Source organism: Equus przewalskii, chromosome 9 (genome assembly GCF_037783145.1).
Source record: "Equus przewalskii isolate Varuska chromosome 9, EquPr2, whole genome shotgun sequence".
In the NCBI taxonomy this organism is placed as follows: domain Eukaryota; kingdom Metazoa; phylum Chordata; class Mammalia; order Perissodactyla; family Equidae; genus Equus; species Equus przewalskii.
Window position 1 is genome coordinate 79,742,530 of NC_091839.1, and position 22,508 is coordinate 79,765,037.

General features: G+C 40.8%; 1 protein-coding gene across 3 annotated transcripts in view; it reads right to left on the reverse strand.

The window, feature by feature from the left end:
- Nucleotides 1-22,508, reverse strand: part of SGK1 (serum/glucocorticoid regulated kinase 1) — a 107,903-nt gene that overhangs the window by 22,057 nt on the left and 63,338 nt on the right. For all 3 annotated transcript variants that reach the window (XM_070557238.1, XM_070557237.1, XM_070557236.1), the window contains one exon: nt 7,183-7,258. In XM_070557238.1, the coding sequence (XP_070413339.1) occupies nt 7,183-7,258 (76 nt within the window). The remainder of the gene's footprint in view (nt 1-7,182; nt 7,259-22,508) is intronic.

The following is a 22,508-nucleotide window of genomic DNA, read 5'->3' on the forward strand; positions in this document are numbered from 1 at the left end:
GGAGAAGTTTCCAGAAGATCTGACTTCAGTTTTGTGTTTTAGCTTTTGTGACTCTTTATTTAGCTTTGGGCAAAGAACTTAGCTTCTTCAAGTATCCTCAGGGTTAACACCCACTTTGTTAATCCCACAGGGCGACTGGAAAGATCAGATGAGATTAGGTATGGGAGAACCATTTGAAAATTCTAGTGTGTTATGTAATTAAATACCTACAAGAACAGTGCAGCTGAACTATTAATACAGAATTTTCCACTAGGAGCTAACATTTTAATCAGCGGAAAGAGCTGATTGCTACATATTTCTGAGGAGCGATCATCAGGGTTCAGAGATCCACGGCTCGCTGGAGTCTATTCCAAAGGCCCCAGCACACCCTGAGCCAATTTTTTTCTAAATCCTTTTGCATTTTCTTTTTACTGTCAATTTACACTTTCATAGAATAAAGGAGTTTCAGAGTAAAAAAGAATCTTAGATTTGATTTACTTCAATCAACTTTCACTTTACAAATAAGTTTCCCTTGCCTTAAGTTCCAATTCTGTTCTCAGGTCTGAGCATCCTAGGTTGACACCCCCTTCCATGTCCCTATGCTCGTCACCCACATCCATCCCACCCTCCATCTTAATCCCTCACTCTCTGCACCTGCCCCTCTCTGTGGGCCGTTTCATGCCCGAGATAACTTGTTTCCATGATTAGTCATTGGCTTATTCTCATTATGTACAGTGTTAAAGTCATAAAATAATTTTTCTTCAAATTTGGCAAACTACATCATTTGACCACATAAAATACTTCCGTTACTAGGGGCAAAAGTCTAAAATGCTTTTTTCTTATGATAGACATATAACTTCCTGAAATATTGTTTTATATATTATGGAGCATGTATCATGGGACCGTCTTCTTGGGCAAAAAAGAAGCTGTCAGAGGCTTGATATTCCAGCATGTTTAAAATAATAAAATACACTAGGGCATTTTAACATTAGCGGCAACTTTTTAAATCTACTACACATTTTAAATCTGTTGTCATATTTGTCTGAAGTAAACTAATAAAATGAGAAAAGATTCATTAACGTAAGAGAAAAATAGTGTTGCTAAAATTATGAAGTTGTGTTTAATTTTCGTTGCGTTTCTTAAGTGAGATAATTTTCTGGTACTATTTTAGCCTTAATAAAATGTCCTGCAAGTACCATGGAAATCAAACGTCTTAGACATGAAAATAAGGATTTGACTAAAATGGGCACAAGGAAATACCATGCGAAAATATTTTAAAAGCGTGGGGACTCTTTCTGGGGAATCAGAAAATCAACCATTGTGAAAAACTGTTAGTTTAGCCTTGAGTAAAACAGCAAAAATAACAAGTAATTTTAGTCAGAACAAAGAGGAAGAGAAAACTGTGAGTTCAACAAAGAGAGAAACAGATTTCGCTCCAACTGTAAAGCTTCGGAAAGCTGAACTCTTCATTTACAGAGTGCGAGGGAGCGGGAGGGGCTGCTCCGTACGGAGCTAAGCCGAGTCCACAGGCCCCTTCACACACTTGGCAGCAGGGCTGTCACCAGGATCAGATTTGACAAACTTTTCCCTCAAACCGGACTTAAACGCTAGATGAGCATGACTTAGTATCTTTAAACAGAGGAGTTTTGGAATGACATTTTGCTACTTGCTGGAATAAATAACCTGTCCTTGAACCTGCAACCCTTGAAACCATTGTCCATGGTTAAAGTCATGCAAACCTAAGTGGCTTTTGCTCTACAGAAGCTTGCTTAAGAAAGCGATATTTTATCTAAACGACTAGGCCATGGCTAAGGTTCTCTGCAGCTTGAGGATTTTCTGTCCAGACATGTGTCTATTTTCAGGAAGTTTATCAGTCTTGTGTCTGGGGACACAGATAACAGAAGACAGTGAATGCTGAGCTTTGTGGTTCAAGGAGGAAAAAACAAGTTACAGGTCCAGTAAAGCGAGAAATAGTAACAGTAATGACAATGAAAGCATATTCTTCTTTCCACCCATAGTTTGTAGACCCCACACAGGGCAGGGCATCTGTGTTGAGGTTTGTATAGACAAAATAATTCTTTCTCCAAGTAAGAAGAGCTTAAGTTGTAGAGCATAAGAAGTAACATAAGTCGCCCCTAACTCTCGGTGAGGCGTGGTTCTGACTATCTTTGCCTGCATTATCGCCTTTAACCCTCTCCAAACGCTATGATCTATTATTAACATTGCATTTTTGCAGATGAAAGAAATGGAGGCACGGAAGGGTGAAATCATGTGTCCGGAGCCACACAGGTAATAAGCACTGAAGCCGGCTGCAGACCCAGCCAGCTGACCCAGGCGTCCACAGCACAAGCACAACTGCCGCGTTGAGCAGCTTCCACACAGGCTCACTGGGAAGCAAGGCCAAATGGCCTGCCGGTCAATCTAATGAGAGTCCAATGGACTGAAAGAGATGTGGTTGAGGGAACTGAGGACGGTCACGGCTGTGCGACCTAAGATGGAGGGAAGGAATACCAAGTTTGATCTGCAGAAGTTTGAGTTGGAGAACAAGGGGAAGCCGAAAGCAGCAGAGTGCAGGCTTCTTAGGACTGTCCTTTCTACAGCCTGCCTCGGCCTCCGCCCCCGCTGGCGCCCTATGCGATCCTCGGAAGTCTTCACAGTGGGCAAGATGACTTTCATCACTGAGACAGCCATCTTTTTTGTAGTTAAGACCTGAGTAAATGAGGTCGGTCCACTGAAAAGATTTTCGTGTGTCCATAGATTTTTTACTAAATTATTTATCTCTAATAGCAAGAGGAAAGTCTATACTGGCCACCATGTGTCAGACAGAAAGTTTCCATGTAAGCAGATTGTGTTTACCTTTTTTAATGTTTTTCTTTTTTCTTAGATAATGCCATACTTGGAGGGATGAAGCAACCGTTTTCTAGATATAAATATGACAGTGTTTTACTTTTTAAGGAAAAAAATCTAGAAATTATGTTTTTGCGTTAAAAAAAATCTATACAATGAAGTCTTCCCTCTCCTTATTTTAATTTAATGATCTACTTTTATATATTCTCTGAAAAACTGAAATATTTCTGTGGCCCATATGTTTTCAAAATATGAATCATTTCATTTCTACGTTTGATACATAAACTATTACTGTTCCTGAATATATATGAATATACCACTTTATAGTGATTTCTACATCTCCAGAAATTTTGGCTGAATTTTAAAATGTAATGAATCATTAGGAAATATAAAGAAACAAGGCATAATCCTGAAAATATAAGGGAATATTGGAGAATGTTACAGGTCACAGCCCGACCAGCAATTGAACAACAAGGTGTGCAAAAACAAATAACTCAGGTTTCAAAGCTTAAAAATAAAGATACTAGGAAAGAGCCTAAACTTGTGCAGCCTGTCTGCGTATGGTCAGAACAAATGCTAGGAATGCGTGAGTCAAATCCAATGGAAAAAAGTGTGGGTGGTAGGATTTTCTTCCCTCCATCTTTTTCCATGTCTTTCCTATGATGAACATACGTTACTTTTATATTATGTTAAAAAAAAAAAAAAGGCTCTCCAGAAATTACTTTTGTTTCTCCAACTCCCATGTCTGCACACGGCGTCTGCACCTGCCCGTCCTCTCCTCCGGTAGTCATGCAAAATGATGGTGAGTATAAAACTCTAGGCACATTCACCAGATTTCAGGGGGAGCTAACCCCCAGTAATTCCCCACTTTGAAACAAAATAATTCTTTAACTTAACTTCTATTTCTTTCAGGCAATATGAACTAGTTACCCCTAATATTTAACTCTACTTAAACTGCGTATCGAGAGACTACACACTGGGTTAAATAAGTAAAATCCTCTCTGATGCTGACTGGCCTTGAGTGAAAATACTCGTTCACTGAAATACGTGTTCCAGAGGAAATGATAGAGTCATTTATCAACATTATTTCAGGAATTGGTGAGAGTGACCATATAAAATTCACACTGTGACTCGAATTTTGCCTTTGTGAAAAGCGAGCTCATGAATTTGCACATTGCAGAAGGATGTCTCTGCAGTTGTTTTCGCTTATGTTTAGACGTAACCGAATTGAAGGCATTTGGGGGAGAGTTTTAGTTAGAGTGCTGTTATGCCGATGAAGAAAGGACGCATCACGTGGAGAAACCACAGCAGAAACAGTTGTATCCCTCAGATTCGAATTCTAAGAAGACTGCTAACACACTAAACTGCCTAAGCCTGAGTGGGCTACGTCTTAAAGAATGCGGAAAGGATCCCTGAGAGAAACTTGGATCTTTGAGAAGAAATGAAGAACTTTGGGGTTGGGAAACCTCTGGGTAAATCCAAAAGATGGTTTTCCTCTAAATACATTGTACCGTAGGACTTATTTCATATGTAGAAGTAACAGACATGACAATCGGAATGTAAAGAATGAGGGGGGTAAATGGACCCATTCTTTTTCAAGGTTTCTACAATGGTCCATGAAAACTTAAAGTTATTTATTGTAATATTGTAATCCTCAAAGCCACTGCTAAATCAGTAGATAAATTAATCTTGAATTAAAACCAATTTTAACAGTCCTAGAGCAATCAGGAAAGGAAGAACAGACAAACAATGAAGGAAGGGACATGTGGAAAACGAATAGCAAGATGGCGTAGGTACAGGGTCAGCAGCTACATTAAGTGTAAGTGGTCTAAATGTTCCAGGTAAACATCAGAGATTGTCAGATAGGATTTGAAAGGAAGACCTAACTATCTGAAGTCTACAAGAGAAAACTTTAACTATTAGACGCAGATAGGTTGAAAGTAAACAGATAGAAAATATACACCACGTGAAAAGTGGGCATAAGAAGGTTGGCTTGGCAATATTAAAAGCAGAAAGAATAGGGGCCAGCCCTGTGGTGTAGTGGTTAAGTTCACGTGCTCTGCTTCAGTGCCCCGGGGTTCACAGCTCCGGATCCTAGGTGCAGACCTAGGCACCACTCATCAAGCCACGCTGTGGTGGGGTCCCGAATGAAATGGCGGAAGACTGGCACAGATGTTAGCTCAGGCCAATCTTCCTCACAAAAACAAAACAAGACCAAAAAATAAATAAAATGAAAGCAGAAAAAATAAAGTTCAAAGACTTTTACCAGAGGTAAAGAGAGACATGATCAATTCATCAGGAAATCATAACAATTATAAGAGTGTAAGTGCTTAAAATCAGAGTTTCAAAATATAGGAAGCAAAAATTGACTGAATTAAAGGAAGCAAGAGATCATTCCACCACCATAGGTGGAGATTTTGATACCCCTGTCTCAGTAATTGACTGAACAACTCCCCTTCTCCCCTAAAAGAAATCACCAGGCAAAGAAGTCACTCCACTAGTCTAGGGATTGGTTATTGAGGTGGATCTTCATTAGATGAGTTGCTGCAGGAGGAAGAACATATCTTTGTAACCCCATTGATGACACAAAAATGATTTAAAAGTTTTTTTTTTTTGGAGGAAGATTAGCCGTGAGCTAACATCTGCTGCCAATCCTCCTCTTTTTGCTGAGGAAGACTGGCCCTGAGATAACATCCGTGCCCATCTTCCTCTACTTTATATGTGGGATGCCTACCACAGCATGGCTTGACAAGTGGTGCCACGTCTGCACCTGGGATCTGAACCTGTGAACCCTGGGCAGCCGAAGCAGAATGTGCTCGCTGCGCCATCGGGCTGATCCCCCGCCCCAATTTTTTAAATAAAAAGATCTGAAGTATTCCTGTTACTATTTCTTTACATGCTCTGCATTAGTTTTTCTTGTAACAATTTCTCCAGCTCCAAAAAGTGCCTGAGCATCATTTTCTGGACCTGTCCTATGTAGATTTCCCTCCCATTCCATTTTCTCTACGTAACTTGAGAATCGTTTATTTTTCAGTTGTAACCTTTCCTTCTACAGAGCTTCTTCACAACACACATGCTGTGGATCTCAATGGCTGTGTTAGCCAGTGGATGGCTTCTCTTGTGGTTGTGCTACTAATGGACCAAATGATGGCATAAATAGGCCAATTCACTTTCATGTTTCTTCGTCTTTCTTCGAAAGACATAAAACCAGACAGAACAATTTTTTTGACAGACGAAATTGGTAATAAGTTTAGACCATAAGCCTGGTCTTTGAAAAAAGGCATCAGAGAGGTTTTCACTCCCCTCCTGAACCCCTCCCGCTTCAGCTAATAGGCAGAGTCTGACTGTCTTTTATGAAGAAAAGATTAAAGCAGAGATTTAGCTCGAGCTGCTTCTCGCATGCACGAGAGCGTCTTCTTCCTAGGAAGTGTGATAGAGCACTTGCTCCCGCTCCTGGCTGTGGTGTTTTCTGCTCGTGTGTTTTGGAGATGTCAGCTAGCCTCTTTGAGCCTCTGACCTCATCTCTCACACAGGGTGGGTGGGGAGAGGCTGCCTCTCCTATTTCACAGCGTTGCACAAAGCGCTAAATTAGATTTTTGGGAATGCGCTTTGTAAAACTGTGAAGCCTAATGCAAACATTAGGTACCATCACTGTGCTCTATTTAACCAGAAAAGGTGACAGCTCTAGTATCGCTTTCTTAATTGTTTTAGCTCCTTTTCTTAACCTCCCTTTTCATTTCCAGCATCTGTACTTCATGCAATTAGGCCCCGTGGTTCAGTATATTTGTGAAAAAGAATGAAAAGATGTCTTCTCTCTCCTATAAGAACACATCCTACCCTTTGTCTGAGTGTAGTTTTTAATTGTACAACCTGAAGCATATTCTCTGATCTCAGAAAGTGGCATGCCTCTGATTTATACTCCTGGATGGAGTACAAGCCACGCCTGCCCTCCACGAAGCCTTCTGCAGTGCAACTCGCCTTACATTCTTTAATGCCTTCCTTCCCCTGGAAGAGAGTCTTGGACCAGTGCACTTGCCACCTCATCCTGGTCCTCCGTCCTCCCCTCCAAGAATTAGGCTCTCTCCTCTGTTCCCCCCAGCACTCGAGTATACCTCACAATCTGGAGAGCTGCACCTGCTGGTGTGTGTGCTTTAGCTGCTGAAAAAGAAGATAAAACAAAGGCACCTGTGTTATGAAGACAATGATTGTGAAGTATGTTCAAGTGTTGGACTGGGTATAAGCAAACAAACAAATAAGCAAAAACAAAACTTCCACCAAACCTTGCCTCTGTGCCGGGCTACACTACAACACGCTTCCCGTGCATCGCAGGGCCAGAGCGTATTTTTCCAACAATACCTGAATCATCGTTAGTCCAGAAGGTTCTCGGATCAGGCGTGGTTAAGATGTTGGCAGGATTACATGGCTCTTTCACCTTGAAAACATAAGAAGAAAAGAAGTGAGGTGACTACGTCTTTGCTGTTTCGGGCCTACAGTTCTATAGGCAAGATTCCAAGGCTGATGCCAGCAGATACAGCACATCTGAGGCCCGATTAGGGTGACCAACCATCCTGGTTTGTCCAGGGCTGTGCTGGCTGTGGCACTATGGCATTGAAAGTCCCATATGCTGGGAAGCCCTTCAGTCCTGGGCAAACTGGGATGGTTGGTGACCTAGGCCTGATGCAGCCTCATAACCAGGGCTCCTGGCCGGGGAAGCACGTCGGGGCTGGAGCTCAGCCCCCAGCTCATGCCTTCATACCGTGCTTTATGCAGTCTGCAAGCTGCACAGCTGTCTGCAGAGGCCCCGCACGATTAGTAAACTTATAGTGTAGGGGCGCATCACCTAAGATAGTTTTGGACTTCTACGTTAACGGAAATGGTACTTCTGGAATAAATGCTTGGGAAAACATATAATCAGGAAGGGCTCCTTTTAATTCAGGAGCACTTCAAAATGAATTCTTATTTTATAACCATAACAGAATCTGTACCTTTTTAAGTAGTAGCGCATGCATATGTGCAATAGGTATTACGTATTCAAGCAAGAGGCTCTGCCTAGTGCAAATCCAGCGAGCAGATTCCTTACAGGAAGTTTCAGGGAACAGCAATGATCTGTTTTCTTGCAACTTTATGCTACTGCGATGTGCAACTTTCAAACACATTCTCCATCAGGGAAATAGAAATCTTAGTGTGAAAAAGGACATTCTGTTTGTTTACATTTGGTAGTGTGATAATTTGATTTCTGTGAAAAGTCTCTAGTATTTAGACTTTAATGGATAAACTCCTCCCATTGCGGAGACAGTCAAAGTACACAAGACCGTCATAAGGACTTTGCTTTGCTCCATTCACGTTTTCTCCTCGCAGAAAGTCTTTATTGATGCAGGAAGCAGCGCATCGAGCTAAAGTCGGGAACAAGCTCTTCCTCTGGCTGTGAACCAGCATCAAAGAATGTGTGGACATCAGTATCTCTCAAAGAGTTATTTGCACCCCTACATTCATGGCAGCATTATTCACAATAGCCAAGATGTAGAAACAGCCTAAATGTCTACGGATGCAGGAATGGATAAAAAAGGCAATGTGGTATATACACAAAATGAAATATTATCGGCCCTAAAAATGAAGGAAATCCTGCCATATGCAACAACATGGCTGAACCTTGAGGACATTCCGCTAAGTGAAATAGGTCGGACGCAGACGGACAAGTGCTGTGTGAGCCCACCGATAGGAGCGATCTAAAGCAGGCAACCACACAGACGTGGGAGCAGAATGGTGGTTACAGAAGCTGGGGTGGGGGTGGGGAGGAATGGGGAGATGCCATTCAATGAGTACAAAGTTTCACTTATGCAAGGTGATTAGTTCTAGAGATCTGCTGGGCAACGTTGCTCCCGTGGTTAACATTACAGGATTGTGCACTTAAAATTTTGTTAAGAGAACAGATTTCATGTTAGGTGTTCTTACCACAATAAAAAAAAAATCTAGGAATAGATCACCATCTGGTCTGTTAATATACCACATAGGCACATAAAATATTTGATACGTAAATATGTAAGTTGTCTACCTTTTATTAATGGAGTTTGCTGGTGATGTAGCATGTTTTTATAGGAAATATGATTTTAGAAGCAAAACTGTGGTAAAAAATATTAAAATGTAAATAAAAATAAAAGGCTGTGTGGAGGAGCACCTTTTGGAGGAAGACACTTTGAGCAGCACTGCAAGGCACCCCTGGAACCCCACTGAGGCATCCCAGAATAAATTCCTGCGGAGGAACCACTCACTCCAGCAAAGGACCGCGCCAGCCGGGAGGAAGTGCTCTGTGGGCCGAACTCTGCATCCGTGAAGATTTCCTCACTGGTTCTAGCTCACGCTTGAGTTCCACGGAACAAAGCCCCACTCTCGTTTATAAAATAACACCTCAAATATTTGAAAGCGGCTGCTCTGTCTCACCTTGGCCTTCCATTCCCAGGTCAGCCGGCCCTCTTCCCGCCCACTGTTCTCAGGAAACGGTTTTAGTCTCTTTACTGAGGTCGCTCTCCCCCCGAAGTCATCCTCTCTGGCATATGAGCTCAGCCCCTGCGAGTTCCCAGGCAGGGGCCAGAGAGTAGCCACTGAAATAAGGAACTGGCTTTCAAGGACAATTCTTGGGGAGACTGCAAGCATTGTTTCCAGATGTGAGTAATTAAAATCCTCCCACAACCTATGAATCTACCAGACTGTGAAAGTCAAGAATGCTCCACTACTTAGCCACTTTTTTTGTACTTTTTTATTCCAAAAAGTCCTAATTGATTTTATAACTATAGACCCATTTAGGAAAATTGCCCCATCTGAGTGTTCTGTCTCCATTAAGCTCTAATTACCTTGTGTCCTTGTGGTGTTTGTGGCAAATGTCATTCCTCCAAATCTCATTTACTTATGAATGACCCTTTATCACTATTTGTTTAGAAAGTTTTCTACATATTGAAGCTGCTCCTGTTAAACTCAGGTCCTGGAGAATTCCTTCTTGCGCTTTGTGTTGATCTCGTGCCATATGACATGCTGTTCTCCGTGATTCTCAAGCACCAGAGAGCCTACAGCACGTCATCTATAGAGCACGTATAGTGTATTTTCAGCACGTTTCTATAAATCTATTAAAGATTTCATGTACTGCCCCAGTTTATAAGCGGTGCCCTATAACTAACTCCTGTGGTTTTAGGTACTTCACAGAAGTGAGAAAATTCATTATCAGGTGTCAACCCTGCTGAGTCTGCACAAGGCCCCTGAGCCTTGGCACAAAGTTGGAAGCCGAAGAAGTGACCGGCACCTTGAGTTTGACTCCTGGCTGAATCCACAGTGGGCTCTTTGGTTCTGTCCCTGGGAAGGATGTACGGTAGGACATACACCTTGGAAGTGCGATTGGAGAGGGATGAAAAGGTGATTATATAATAAAAACAGCAGAACAACATTATGGAGCTTTTAAACATTTATAATGGAAAATTTCAAGCATACACAGTAGTAAACAGTATAATAAACCTCTATGTACCTATCATCCAGTTTTAACAATTATCAACATTTTGCCAATCTGATTTCATCTATTCCACCCCTTTTTAGGCTGGAATATTTTAAAGCAAATCCCAGACATCATGACATTTCATCTATAATTTCTTTAGAATGTGTTTCCAACTGGTGATATATTTTTTTGTATAACCATCATGCCATTATCACAACTAACAATTTCAACAATAATTGGATTTATTAAAGATTAATGAAGGCTATTAAAGCTTATTTATTTCCTAAATGACAACACATGCATCTGAAAAACAGAATGAGTACTTGCCCTATTTTGCACACAAAGCAATTTGATGGTTAAAAAAGAGATTCTTTACAGCTGTGAGCTCCACAGAATCAATGGAACTTATCTTCACTTATTTAAATCATTAGAGGATTTTTGGGGAGGAAGGATCTTAAAAAATCATTTTTCTAACAGAAATGGTATTGTCTTTCAATTTATTTCCTGTGTGTCCCTAGAGGTGAAGGAGGGAAAATTTCCCTGCCTGATAGAATCCAAAGGGTTGGCATGTGAAGGGGAAGGGAAGAGGACGGTCTCCATAAGGCTGCTGCTAAATGCCTCATCCCTAGAGTTTTGAAGTCTAGAAGCACTTTCATAAGTTACTAGAACATGAGGACATTAGAAAGACTTGAGTTTTAACCTCTGGGCTACATAAAGTCAAGACATCCAGGTTAAACCTTTATCACATCAGATGTTTTGGAAATTCTACAGCAGTAGTCGGGTTCAGGGGACCAGAGATTTAGGGATCTTTTCTCTCCTCCTCCTTGCGTAGTTGAGGAGGAAACCGAGGACTGGAGGGTAACACAGCTTAGGGTCGTGACTGAAGAACGGCTAGCGTCCAAGTCTCAGCTGTTACATTTCAAGACGTCAGTTGGGAACCGATATTGATTTCTTAAAATTGGATTTATCCTCAATTTTGAAATTAATTCAGTTATACATGTCATTCAACAAGTATTTGGGGATAACCTCCTGTAGAGTGGGCACAGTGCTAGAAGCCACAGGCATAGATGGGGACCAGAAGGCCATGTCCCTGCCCTCACAGAACTTCTTGCAATGTTGGTAATTGAGATGAGTGTTATAGAGGCAAAAACAGAGGGACATGACTAGGGAGCGAGGTGATATGCAGTCATTTTAGATGCTTTAAGGGAGTCTGTCTTCTTACTTATTTTTTAAATAAGAATCACCAGAATCAGTGATCACCCATCTGTATCTGTAAGTCAAAACACAAAGCAAGGTAGCCACACAGAGCTGGTTTGACTGGAATCCAAGTCCAACCTTTATTCTATACCAAAGCAGATAATTAAATTCTTAAGTAAAAATTGTTTTGGAGGCTGGTGTTTGTTTTTTGTACTTGGGTCAGAAAAGGCAATTGATGTATGTTTACTGACTACGTCACTGATTTGGTAGGACTCAAAAGATGTTAAAGTGGCCACACTTAATATATCACAGAATAACAGTATTCTGTGGGTAGGATGGATTTAACAGATGACTTAGTTGAGCCTTCTTATTTAACAGATGGGAAAACAGATTCTGAAAGAGGTAAAATCGCTTACACAAGGTCACACAGCTAGTCAGAAGTTATCTATGTTGTTTATAATATATCCACTGTGGTTAGGAGAAGCCTCTTTGCATTTATTTTAGATAGGAATTGATAGAAGTAATAAGATATGACTGTTTAGAGCATGGGCTTTGAAGTTAGGTAGACCTGGAATAAAATATGGCAGCCCCACACTGGGTTACACTCTGGGCAAGCTGCACAATCTTTCTTAGCCTTAGTCTCCTTATTCGAAAAATTGGCAGTTAGAGTTAGGGTTAAGGTTACGGTTAGGGTTAGCTTCCTCTAAGGTTCAACAATTGTGAAGAGTTATTATTATTCATGGTCATACAATCAGAGTCATACAAATGTCAATGGGAGTATCAGCACTAAGAATGGAGGCTGGAAGAGGCAGACTCTTTTGATAGAAAAGGTTTGCTCTGTTAATTATCTACATGCAAATAATATCGGCAAAAGTAAAAAGATTTCTCTTCGGGTGCTGTGCTTGCTGAGCACCCAGGCTGGAGCTATCTTTGCTCAGATACCTGCACAGCTCTCCTCTCCTTCAGGTATCTGCTCAGATGTCTCCTTCTCAATGAAACCTTTCCTGACACCTGTTCAAAATGAAAACCATCTCTCCCTTCCTGCACTGTGTTTCTCCACGGCACTTACCATCTCCATATATGTAATTGTCTCATTCTTTTTTTTATGGTCTCTTGTAAATTTCTTGAGTCCTGTAGGATTACGTGGAATACAGTAGGCATTCAATAAATATTTGCTGAATGATTGGATTATTAATCCCTAAACAATTAAAAATGAAGACTATAATTCTCACCCAACTTAAGCTATTGGAATTAAAGGAGATAGTCATTATGCCAAAATGTTGTGGTTTAACACTGTGTCTTCCTTTCTTTTAGAGTTTTAACCCACCTGAATTCTTGGTGTTAGGGTGCTGAAATGATAGAGAGTGGGGTTAGCCAGAGTACTTGACGCGTCCATCAATTATTGGGGGTGAAAGAGCTACCTCCTAATCAAGGAGAAGGCTGGGACCTGACCCGATGTTTGGCTCCTGGCATTGCCATTCAATCTCTTTTTTTTTCAGCATAAAAATGTGGAAAATTGTTTAAGCTATACTCTGCTACCAAATGTGTTCAATAGAAAAAATTGGTAAAGATTGACTGTTTTCATCTTTCTGATATTTTCTATGACTAGAACAAAATATGTGGCTGGAAAAAATAATCTTCAAAATTATTTCTATAGATTCAGGCTTAGTTAAATAATCATTTGGATTTGTCCATGACTAGTCCATGTTTGGAGTTTTCTTTCTTCCATCTAAGACACATGGCTTTTCATTGGTTCTCAATCATGACTACACATTACAATGATAAACTTCAAAAATAAACACCAGTGCCAGGACCCCATGCAAAGGGAGAGGGGACTAGGGTATCAGTATATTCTTAAGCTCCCCAGGGATCTCTTGCTTAAATCAACTTCTGTCAAACAGAAGTAATATGGATTAACTGGTATTTATCCACTGGGTAGAGGGTAGAAACGTGGCTATTTCAGCCTCATTGCATAAGTGTAATATGTATAAGTGTAATATAAGGAATGATTCCCAGGTCCAAGTTAATGATGAGCAAACATCCGCTCCTAGATTTTATGGGGAAAAGAGAAATGTTTGGACTGTCTCTCATTGAAAATATTTTTTAGTATTTTTCTCCTTGAGCCTTCCTCCAAAAAGGTATCTGACAAGAGGGGAAAAAATAGAAATCTGCATGTGGATTTTATGTGAGGATCTAGGATAAATGTTCCTGCTGCTTCTCTATACGGAAGCTATGTCAGACTCAAGACCAGAGTGATTATAATTTGTTCTATGCTATAATTCTTAATGTTTAATTTTCATTTAATAAAAAAGTCTAACATTCAATCTTCCAGTAAGACTTTAGCTGTAGAGTCTAAAGTGTCAAATGCAATTGCCAAAAAATGCATGCTTTCTTTTTCCTCTATGAATGGAACTAGACATCACCGTTTAAATACCTGCTGTTTTTCTAATGCAGAAGGCTGACTGTACAGTATTTAATGGTCTACAGATCTAAAAATATTCCTTATATGCCTTGGCTTGCGCAGAGTGCTTCTGCAAAACCAGTTAATAATCTGGCCATCCCAAGAGTCCAGAATGTTGAGTTAATTTTTTACAGAGGTTCCCAGATGTGCTGGAAGACACACTCATAGCAGATCAGGCCAACATTTTTTTTCAGATTTCATTTGACCTTTCTTGTATCTGATATGAAACACATGTTAAAAAACAATACCAAGCAATTATGAAATGCCTTTTTTGCATGAGCTGAAACCCCACAAATACATCTTTTACAAGGTTTTGAATGGCAGAGATGGAAGGTTTTCATTGCAAAACTGTGTTAGCATTTAGCCAAGTTAATCACGAGTCTTGACAATGACTCTTTATCCAACATCTCTTTGGCATTCAGTGGGCAGGTCATCAGCCCCATGGAGGAATAAATGGGAGAGCGTCCAGGGAATGAAAAACATGTATACGACGTGTGGAGAAGTGGGTAGTTTTACTCAGTACTGACTTTCAACTCTGAGAGGTGCAGGTTGTGAGGGCAGCCAGATCACGTGAGCACGAAGGTCTGGGACGGAAGCAGAGTAACGCGTGAGTGTGCGCCTGTTCCGAGAAGACCCTGCGTCACCTGTTTCCCGTTGGAGGGATTTCCCGTACACGCCTCTTCTTTCTGTCCGTATCTTCTTTTCTATCTATTTTTTTGGGGAGCCCTAAGGAATCCCTACGTGAACTGTGTATTTTATCATTCCTATGGAGATCCTACATTTATGAAATATCCTTGTGGTCAAGCTTGGTCAAGGATCGACAAGACATTCCAGATAATTAAGGGCAAGAGACTGCTAATGAGAAACAAATGATGCTGCCTTCAGAAGTCTTTGAAAAGGCGGTAAATGCCTCTGCAACCAGTGTTGAAGTTTTTCCTAGACCTAGAGTATTGGGCATTTCGAGTCATACTATATTTCAGCATAATAACTACTAATAATCTTTTTATGGAGTGTTTACAATGGGCCAGGCACACTGATTATCCCATTACTCAGTTAATCCTCAGAACAACCTCTGGGCACTCTTGTTGTCCCTTTTAGGAGGCAGGGGAAGTATGGACAGTTAACTTTTAAAATCTTATCCAGGGAGGTGACATCAGCAACACGGCAGAGTAGGTGCCTCCCAGCTCCTGTCTCTGGCCAGAGCTGTCAAAAAGCAAGCAGAAACTGTCAGAGCCAAATTTGGTAAAGTTCTGGAGAATAGTTGAAGGTTTATGGTAACCAAAGGAAGGCTGAATCAAAAAAAGTGGGGGGGGCGGGGGGGGCGGAGTCTCAAAATGGTTGGAAAGCTTTGTGGTGTTGTTACTCACCCTTACCCCACCCCTTCCCCGGTTCAGTGGCAGTCTGGAAGAGTCGGCCCCCAGCCCCCCAATGCCCCAGCCCTCGTCCAGGATGTATGACTCTTTGATCCCGTCTGGGAGCTACCAAGGGACTGATGCAAGGCCAGAAGAGCAGCGGGCACTGCCGGGAAATCAGGGGAGGTGAGGGACAAGCCGGAGCCTTCTAGGGCAAAAGACCCCACCTAAAGCCCAGGGGGAAAGTGGACTGTGGTAGGTGCTTCAGGTTAGCTCCTGACTCTGTGCTCGCAACATCCCTGTGAGGAAGGTACCATCAGCATTATCCCGTTTTACAGATGGGGAAACTGAGGTGACTTGGGAAAGGCAAGTGCAGCTGGCCAGCCCGGGCTTTTAATCACCACATCACAACGCCTCCAAACGTATGCACACTTGAAGGCAAACGACTTAGATCATAACTGTTATACTGGAGTATATTAACAAAGTCATATTTGAAAATTTTGCGTGAAATTTATTCTTTTTAACTTTAGGGCTTTTTTCTGCCTTGTGAACCTGTTTGAAAGAGAAGAACAAATGGAATTCATTCTTGATAGCATCGGTGTTTGCTTTCTTCCCAGATGGTGTACCATACATAACTGTTTTAAGTATTAGTTTGTTGTGGGAAAATGAAGATGATAAAACAGGATGCCTTTTCAGAAAGTAATGGTTAAAAATTAATAATGGAGGCCAGCCCCATGGCCAGGTGGTTAAGTTTGCGCACTCTGCTTCAGGGGCTGGGAGTTCGCCAGTTCGGATCCTGGGCACAGACCTACACACCGCTCATCAAGCCATACTGCGGCAGGTGTCCCACATAGAAGAACTAGAATGACCTACAACTAGGATATACAACTGTGTACTGGGGCTTTGGGGAGAAAAAAAAAAAAAAGAGGCAAATTGGCAACACCTCACCAAAAAAAAAAAAAAAGCAGGGAATAGTTAAAAAAAAAAATTAGGGACAAAGCTCCACTTCCGGGAAATAGAAATGCAAAAGAAGAGGGAGCAGAAAAGGCACAAAAATACATATTTCCTAAATAAAACAAAGCTTTTCTGCAGCCTATTATTTCTAATTTAGGTATTCTTAGGCTGTAAGCTCTGTAGAAGAAGGAACTGTGTCCTGAAGTATTCACCAGCCCATCTCCAGTTCCTTAGCAGAGTGACGTACATGCATCAGCATAGAGTAGATCAATAGATACTTGTTGAATGAATCGACGATAACCGATTGACGATAACCGTGGTTTCACTTTTGTGTATATCTTACTCAAAGCCGGAGTAAACAGCTACAAGTGATTGCTTCTGCTACCTTGTTCCCAACGTATCCCCAGGCCTCCTGTGGGGAGGTCCAAATGCTGTGTATACAGAGAATGAAAATTCAGGTCTTGTACCTGCTGTGGTTGGTTGCTACAAATCTGGGGCTGGAGAGAGAGCTACCAGAGGTACGTTTATGGCAAGACTTTGTCTCACACATGCACTGTGCCTGTTAGTTACCTCGATGTGGTCCCCAACTTCCCTTACTCTTCCCAGTCACTATTTTAACCTAACAGGAGTAAGCCTGTAGCACCCAAGTGCGTAAAGAAAAATGAATCTGAACAGTCTATTGCTTAAACATCTGCTAAAGTCGCTCCATCCTGGTATATTTACTCAACAACCATAGGAAAGCGCCAATTCCATTTGTATTGGTCACATATGTTTATTTTCTTAAAGGAAATGGAAGAATATCTTTTCTGAGCATTCATGGAAGTGATGCATTTTTTTAACTAAATTGATTTTTGAGGAGAAAGGTAACTCCTGATTAGCTGATGACGTGCCTGGAGAAGATGTGTCCCCAGTCCCACGCCCCAGTAACCACCACCGACAGTTTCTCATGGGTTCTTCCAGAAAATGCCCAGGCGTATATACACAAATACGTATCTCAACGATTTCCCGTGTGTGTGTGTGGGGTGGGGGGTGCGCTCCGACATACATCTCTGGGCTTTGTTCTCCATGGAAGATAGCAAGAAGGAGGCCTTGGGGTCAGGAATGGGAAAACCAGGTCAAGAGAAAAGGAAAAGTCTTGCTTAGAATCTTTATCATTTCTTCCCTGAGCTCAACACTTCTTTTATCAACACCTGTTCCCCCAGTTAAAGCCACTAAAAAGTCTATGTGAAAAAAGGCCTGGAGTGGAGGGCATGAGAGTTTCATGTGATAATTAAAGGGAGTTGAGCTTGCAGCAGAGCTGCTGAGGAAGGCCAGAGGAGAAGCAGCTCAGAACACAGCAGTTTCTGTAACTCCTCCAGACGAGTTAGACTTTAGCCCTTGATGCCATGGGAGACCTGCCTCCCACATGATTGTGGCGGATCGTAGCTGAAGACAGCGCCCTTGTTTACCCCCACACTCCTCAGATAGCCTGGGCTACGGGTTGAAAATCTAAGTGGGAAATGCTTTGCCCATATATTTTAAATGATACGCATTTGACTCTTTTCCCCATGTAAAAAGATAGGGTTAGCAATAATGGTATTTGGTTAGAATATTCATGCTGGAGAAGAAAAGGATATTCATAATAATATACAGAACTGATTTTTAAAATGGCAATATTCAATACTGGCAAGAATTTAGTAAAACTGTTGTTCTCATAGATTGCTCATTGTATTTTAATTTTCAAAACACTTTCTGAAAGCTATTACAATATATTTGAAAAGCTTAAGAGGCTCAACACTTTTATCCCATTTATTTCACTTTAGGTAATTTATCCTAAATAAATAATTCGTAAATCTATATACATAAAGCCATCTTAACATTATTCATAATTACAATATACTGGAAGTGACCCAATATTTAATGGGGAGATGATTCAGTAAAGAAGGGCATAGCCACTATGCACACGGTGCTCTTAAGTGTTCTTAATAGTATGGAATGTAACCTATATTATGTTAAATAAAAGAAATCACATTATAAAATTGTATTTCAGCTGTGTATAGAAGGACAGATGAGTAAATGCATGAAGCCATGTTTATTGTTTTACTGCAGTGGGATTATGGATGCTTTTCTTTCTTTCTTTCCTGCTTTCCTGCTTTCTTTCTTTCTTTCTTTTTTCTGAGGAAGATTAGCCCTCAGCTAACATCTATTGCCATTCCTCCTCTTTTTCTCTCCAGGAAAATTAGCCCTGAGCTAACATCTTTGCCATTCTCCCTCTACTTTAGATGTGGGTCACTGCCACAGCATGGCTGACAAGTGCTGTAGGTCCACGCCCAGGATCTGAACCCGTGAATCCTGGCTGCAGGAGCAGAGCACACAGAACTTAAACCACAACGCCACGGAGCCAGCCCCTGGATGCTTTTCTTTTGTTTCCTATTTCTTTGATTTTTAATAATATTTTCATGTTATCTTCATAATTTAAAAATTATCTAGCATCTATAAATCTATCTATCATCTATCTAATCTACCTACCTACCTACCTACCTATCTATCACCTATTTTAATGAGAACAGAACAGCTTTGTTGATGACTAGGAAATGGAGTAGAAGGATGAATGTCCTAATGATTGGAAAAGGCCCTGATATAAAGTGTTATTATAAAAAAATGAATAAATGATATGCATTTTGAGGTTGCAATCTCACACTTCTTTCAGCAGAGAATTACGATGACCCTGAATGCATGTGTGTCCCCCTCCAGTCTTCACTTCCAGCTTGATGTTCTTGAGTTTCTCTGACATGCAAAGACCAGGCTCTCCAGTATCAATCTATGACAGGTTCATTTTGTGTCATTGGCAAAAGGGGGGCAGGGAGTGTGGAGGTTTCCCCTTGAAGCCTTTCTTTTATGTCCCCTGGGCTTCAACCATTATTTCCATTGCTTAGTTTCCCCAAGGGCCTGTTTTTTTCCCAAAGTAGATGAAAATCCACATGCCAGGGCAGCACTTTGTTGAACTTCCCAAAGACCAGTGATGAATATGCAGGACAAGGTCATCATTTCTGAAGACTTGACTCTTTAGAGGGATTAATGAAATACAAACTGCATATTTTGTAATCATTTTCAATCTGCTTTCCAATAAAAAAAAGAAAGACAGAAAAGCAGTAGACATGGGATTTAAATACAGTCCATGCAGAAATAGCCCAAAAGATTTCTAAAGGCTCTAAATTTGTTCATAATCACACTGATGCCAAACTAACTTGGCATAGTCATCGTATTATTATTATGCAGCTAGTTTCTGATTTTTTTTTTTTGGCCAGAAACTTGCTGGGAAAGCATGGAACTGGAAAATTCATCCAGGATTAAACAGAGAAAAAAATCTTAGAAAAAGATATTAAATAGAAATACAATCAAACCATTTTAGCTGTAGCAATAATGTTGATAAATGTTTCTTGGAGAAATTTTTACATGTGTATCAGTGCTGCATTAAAAGGTCTACTCTATATAGATGCTCTTATCTGAAACCAGTGGCATTAAAAACAAATCCAAATCTAGACCACCAAAAAATAGTTCTAATAATAGGACACTTTAAATAGACCAATATAAAAATAAATAAATTTGGAATGAGAGTACGATGTGAAGAAGCTGTCAGGGGATCTCGACTTAGTGTTGTTCTGAAAGCTGAGCTCTTGGAGCTCGTGTTTAAAGATGATTGGAGAACTTGGAAGTTATTTAGAAGACAGCCACAAACATGGCAAAGTAATTCAGGTGTTGGAAAGTAAGACCAATGAGGAGAGGTAATTGGGGGCAGGGGAGGGGAGAGAAGCTGTTCTTCATTTTCTTGAAGAGAAATCCAGATGGTAATTGAATACATTCTTTGAGTGCATGGAGAGCTTTTCATAAGGAGATGGTTGGCTACCTGCACTGAGCACAAAACAAGGGAAAACAGACTGGGTTGAAAGTGTGAAGGCTTTGGCTGGACAGACTAAGCGTGCTTAAAATGAAATGCAGGTTGAGGTTGTGCAATCTTGTTTAGAGCCATAAAACATAATCTTTGTGTGGCATCTTTGAGTGGCTCTGCCTGAAGGTGAGGGATGTGCTCACGTCCTTCTAGGCCTGAGATTCAGGTCCCTGGGGAGAGTCCTCTTACAGTCAGGGAGTTCATGTGAACCCTAATCCCAATGAGCTGAACATGGTCCACAAAAGGAGGACAAAGCAAGTAAGATCAGGAGGAAAACGTAGATCCAAATGCTTTTTAGAAAAAAGGCAATAAAGGAATTACTTAAAAATAATAAAATTCAGGGGCCAGCCTGGTGGTGCAGTGGTTAAGTTCACACACTCCGCTTTGGTGGCCCAAGGTTCGCCTGTTCAGATCCCGGGTGTGGACCTACACACCACGCATCAAGCCATGCTGTGGCAGCATCCCCCATATAAAGTAGAGGAAGATGGGCACGGATCTTAGCTCAGGGCCAGTCTTCCTCAGCAAAAAGAGGAGGACTGGCCACAGATGTTAGCTCAGGGCTAATCTTCCTCGAAAAAAAATTAAATTAAATTCTTTATTAAAAAGTTTAGAAAAGTTTTCTAAGGAAGCGGAAAAAAATATTTTAAATAAAAGACAAGATCGAGTGTTTCACCTAAACTATGAACTAGGTATTTATAATCAACTCGTCTTCCGAGCACAGCATTCGGAAACAACACTTCAAAATAGGGAGAGTTCAGGTCAGCCTCCACTCAGAGGCCACAGGCTGGAGTCAGCATAGGCCACGACTGTGTGAGCCTCCTTAGTATCGTCTGATTATTCCATTAGTCTCTGATTTTTCTGTATGAATTTTAATGTATAGTGAAAGGCTGTAGTACTGGCAGGTGTGTTTCAAAATAGATTGTGAGTCATTTTTGAAGGAGAGATTCCAGGAACTAGAATTTAAGAGTGAAGTTAAAAAAATTTACGTATGACTCAGTTCCCACACATTATACACACTATTGGGTACTTTCTCTTCCTATAATTGCTTCTACGCTTCATCCCAAGAGTTTGTTGTTTCCATCATAAGCCCTGGATCAGTGATTTTAAAAATATCATTAAGAAATAACTATTTTTGGGTAGTTTGTCAGCAACTCAAATATCTGAAATAGCCTAATTTTAGCTATTGACTGTTAAAGGCTTTTGAGATAATTATACAAATTGCAGAACGGAATGGTTTGTTGCCTTTTCAGTTCCAATTCTCTCCTTCTCAGAAATCAGGATATTAACTTCCAAGAGGTAATGGGATTCAGGTAGGGGCCCTGGCTGCTATTTTCAGTTTCCCTGCCCCTCCTGCCAGGACTACAGTGGAACAGCAAGGTGCCCCCAGCAGGCATCTCCAACACTGCTGTCGTGTTATCTATAAATGAGCTCATTGTCGAGTGAATACATTCCACCCGTGGAATTCATTTTCATTGACCTTATGGTCATAAAATAAACTCAGCTTCAAACATACACTTTTTAGGAAGGTGTTTTCTTATTAGCTTTTTTTTTTTCCTATTGTGTAGTCTGACTCCACTGAAATAGCTTGCCATCAAAATATTCTCTTCTCTCAAGCAAAAGGACACCAAAGGTAGGAAATAAATTAGGTATTTGCAATCCCCGAAGATCTAAATTAGAATAAATTTGCCACTGAGAATGATACATTGTAAATAATTCACATAACTCACAAAATTTCCCACCAGTAAAAGTGTGAATAGAAATCTTACTCCTGGGGCCAGCCCGGGGGCATAGTGGTTAAGTTCACCCACTCTGCTTCCGAAGCCTGGGGTTCATGGGTTCAGATCCTGGGTGTGGACCTATACTAGTCATCAAGCCGTGCTGTGGTGGTGTCCGACACACAAAAATGGAGAAAGACTGGCACAGATGTTAGCTCAGGGACAATCTTCCTTACCAAAAATAAATAAATAAATAAAATTAAAATTAAAAAAAAAAACGAAAAAGAAATCTTACTCTTGAATATAGTGGCTCCCTCAGTTTATGTGACTTAATAATTCCTTTTTTAGAGTATAATTGTTCCTGAGCTTAGAAATTTAAAGAGATTATCTGAATCTCTTGGAAAGGATAGCCTTCCAGCTGGAAAGACAATCTTTCTGCCATTCTCTCACCTTTTGACTAGAAAAATAAATAACTGACTTCCTGCCTAAACACACCTGGATTATTCCTCATGAGAGCAAGAAATGGGTTGATTTATGAATTAGGAAAGTGATCACAAGGTTTTAGAAAATTATTGACTTTAGATGTAGGAAGGATCTT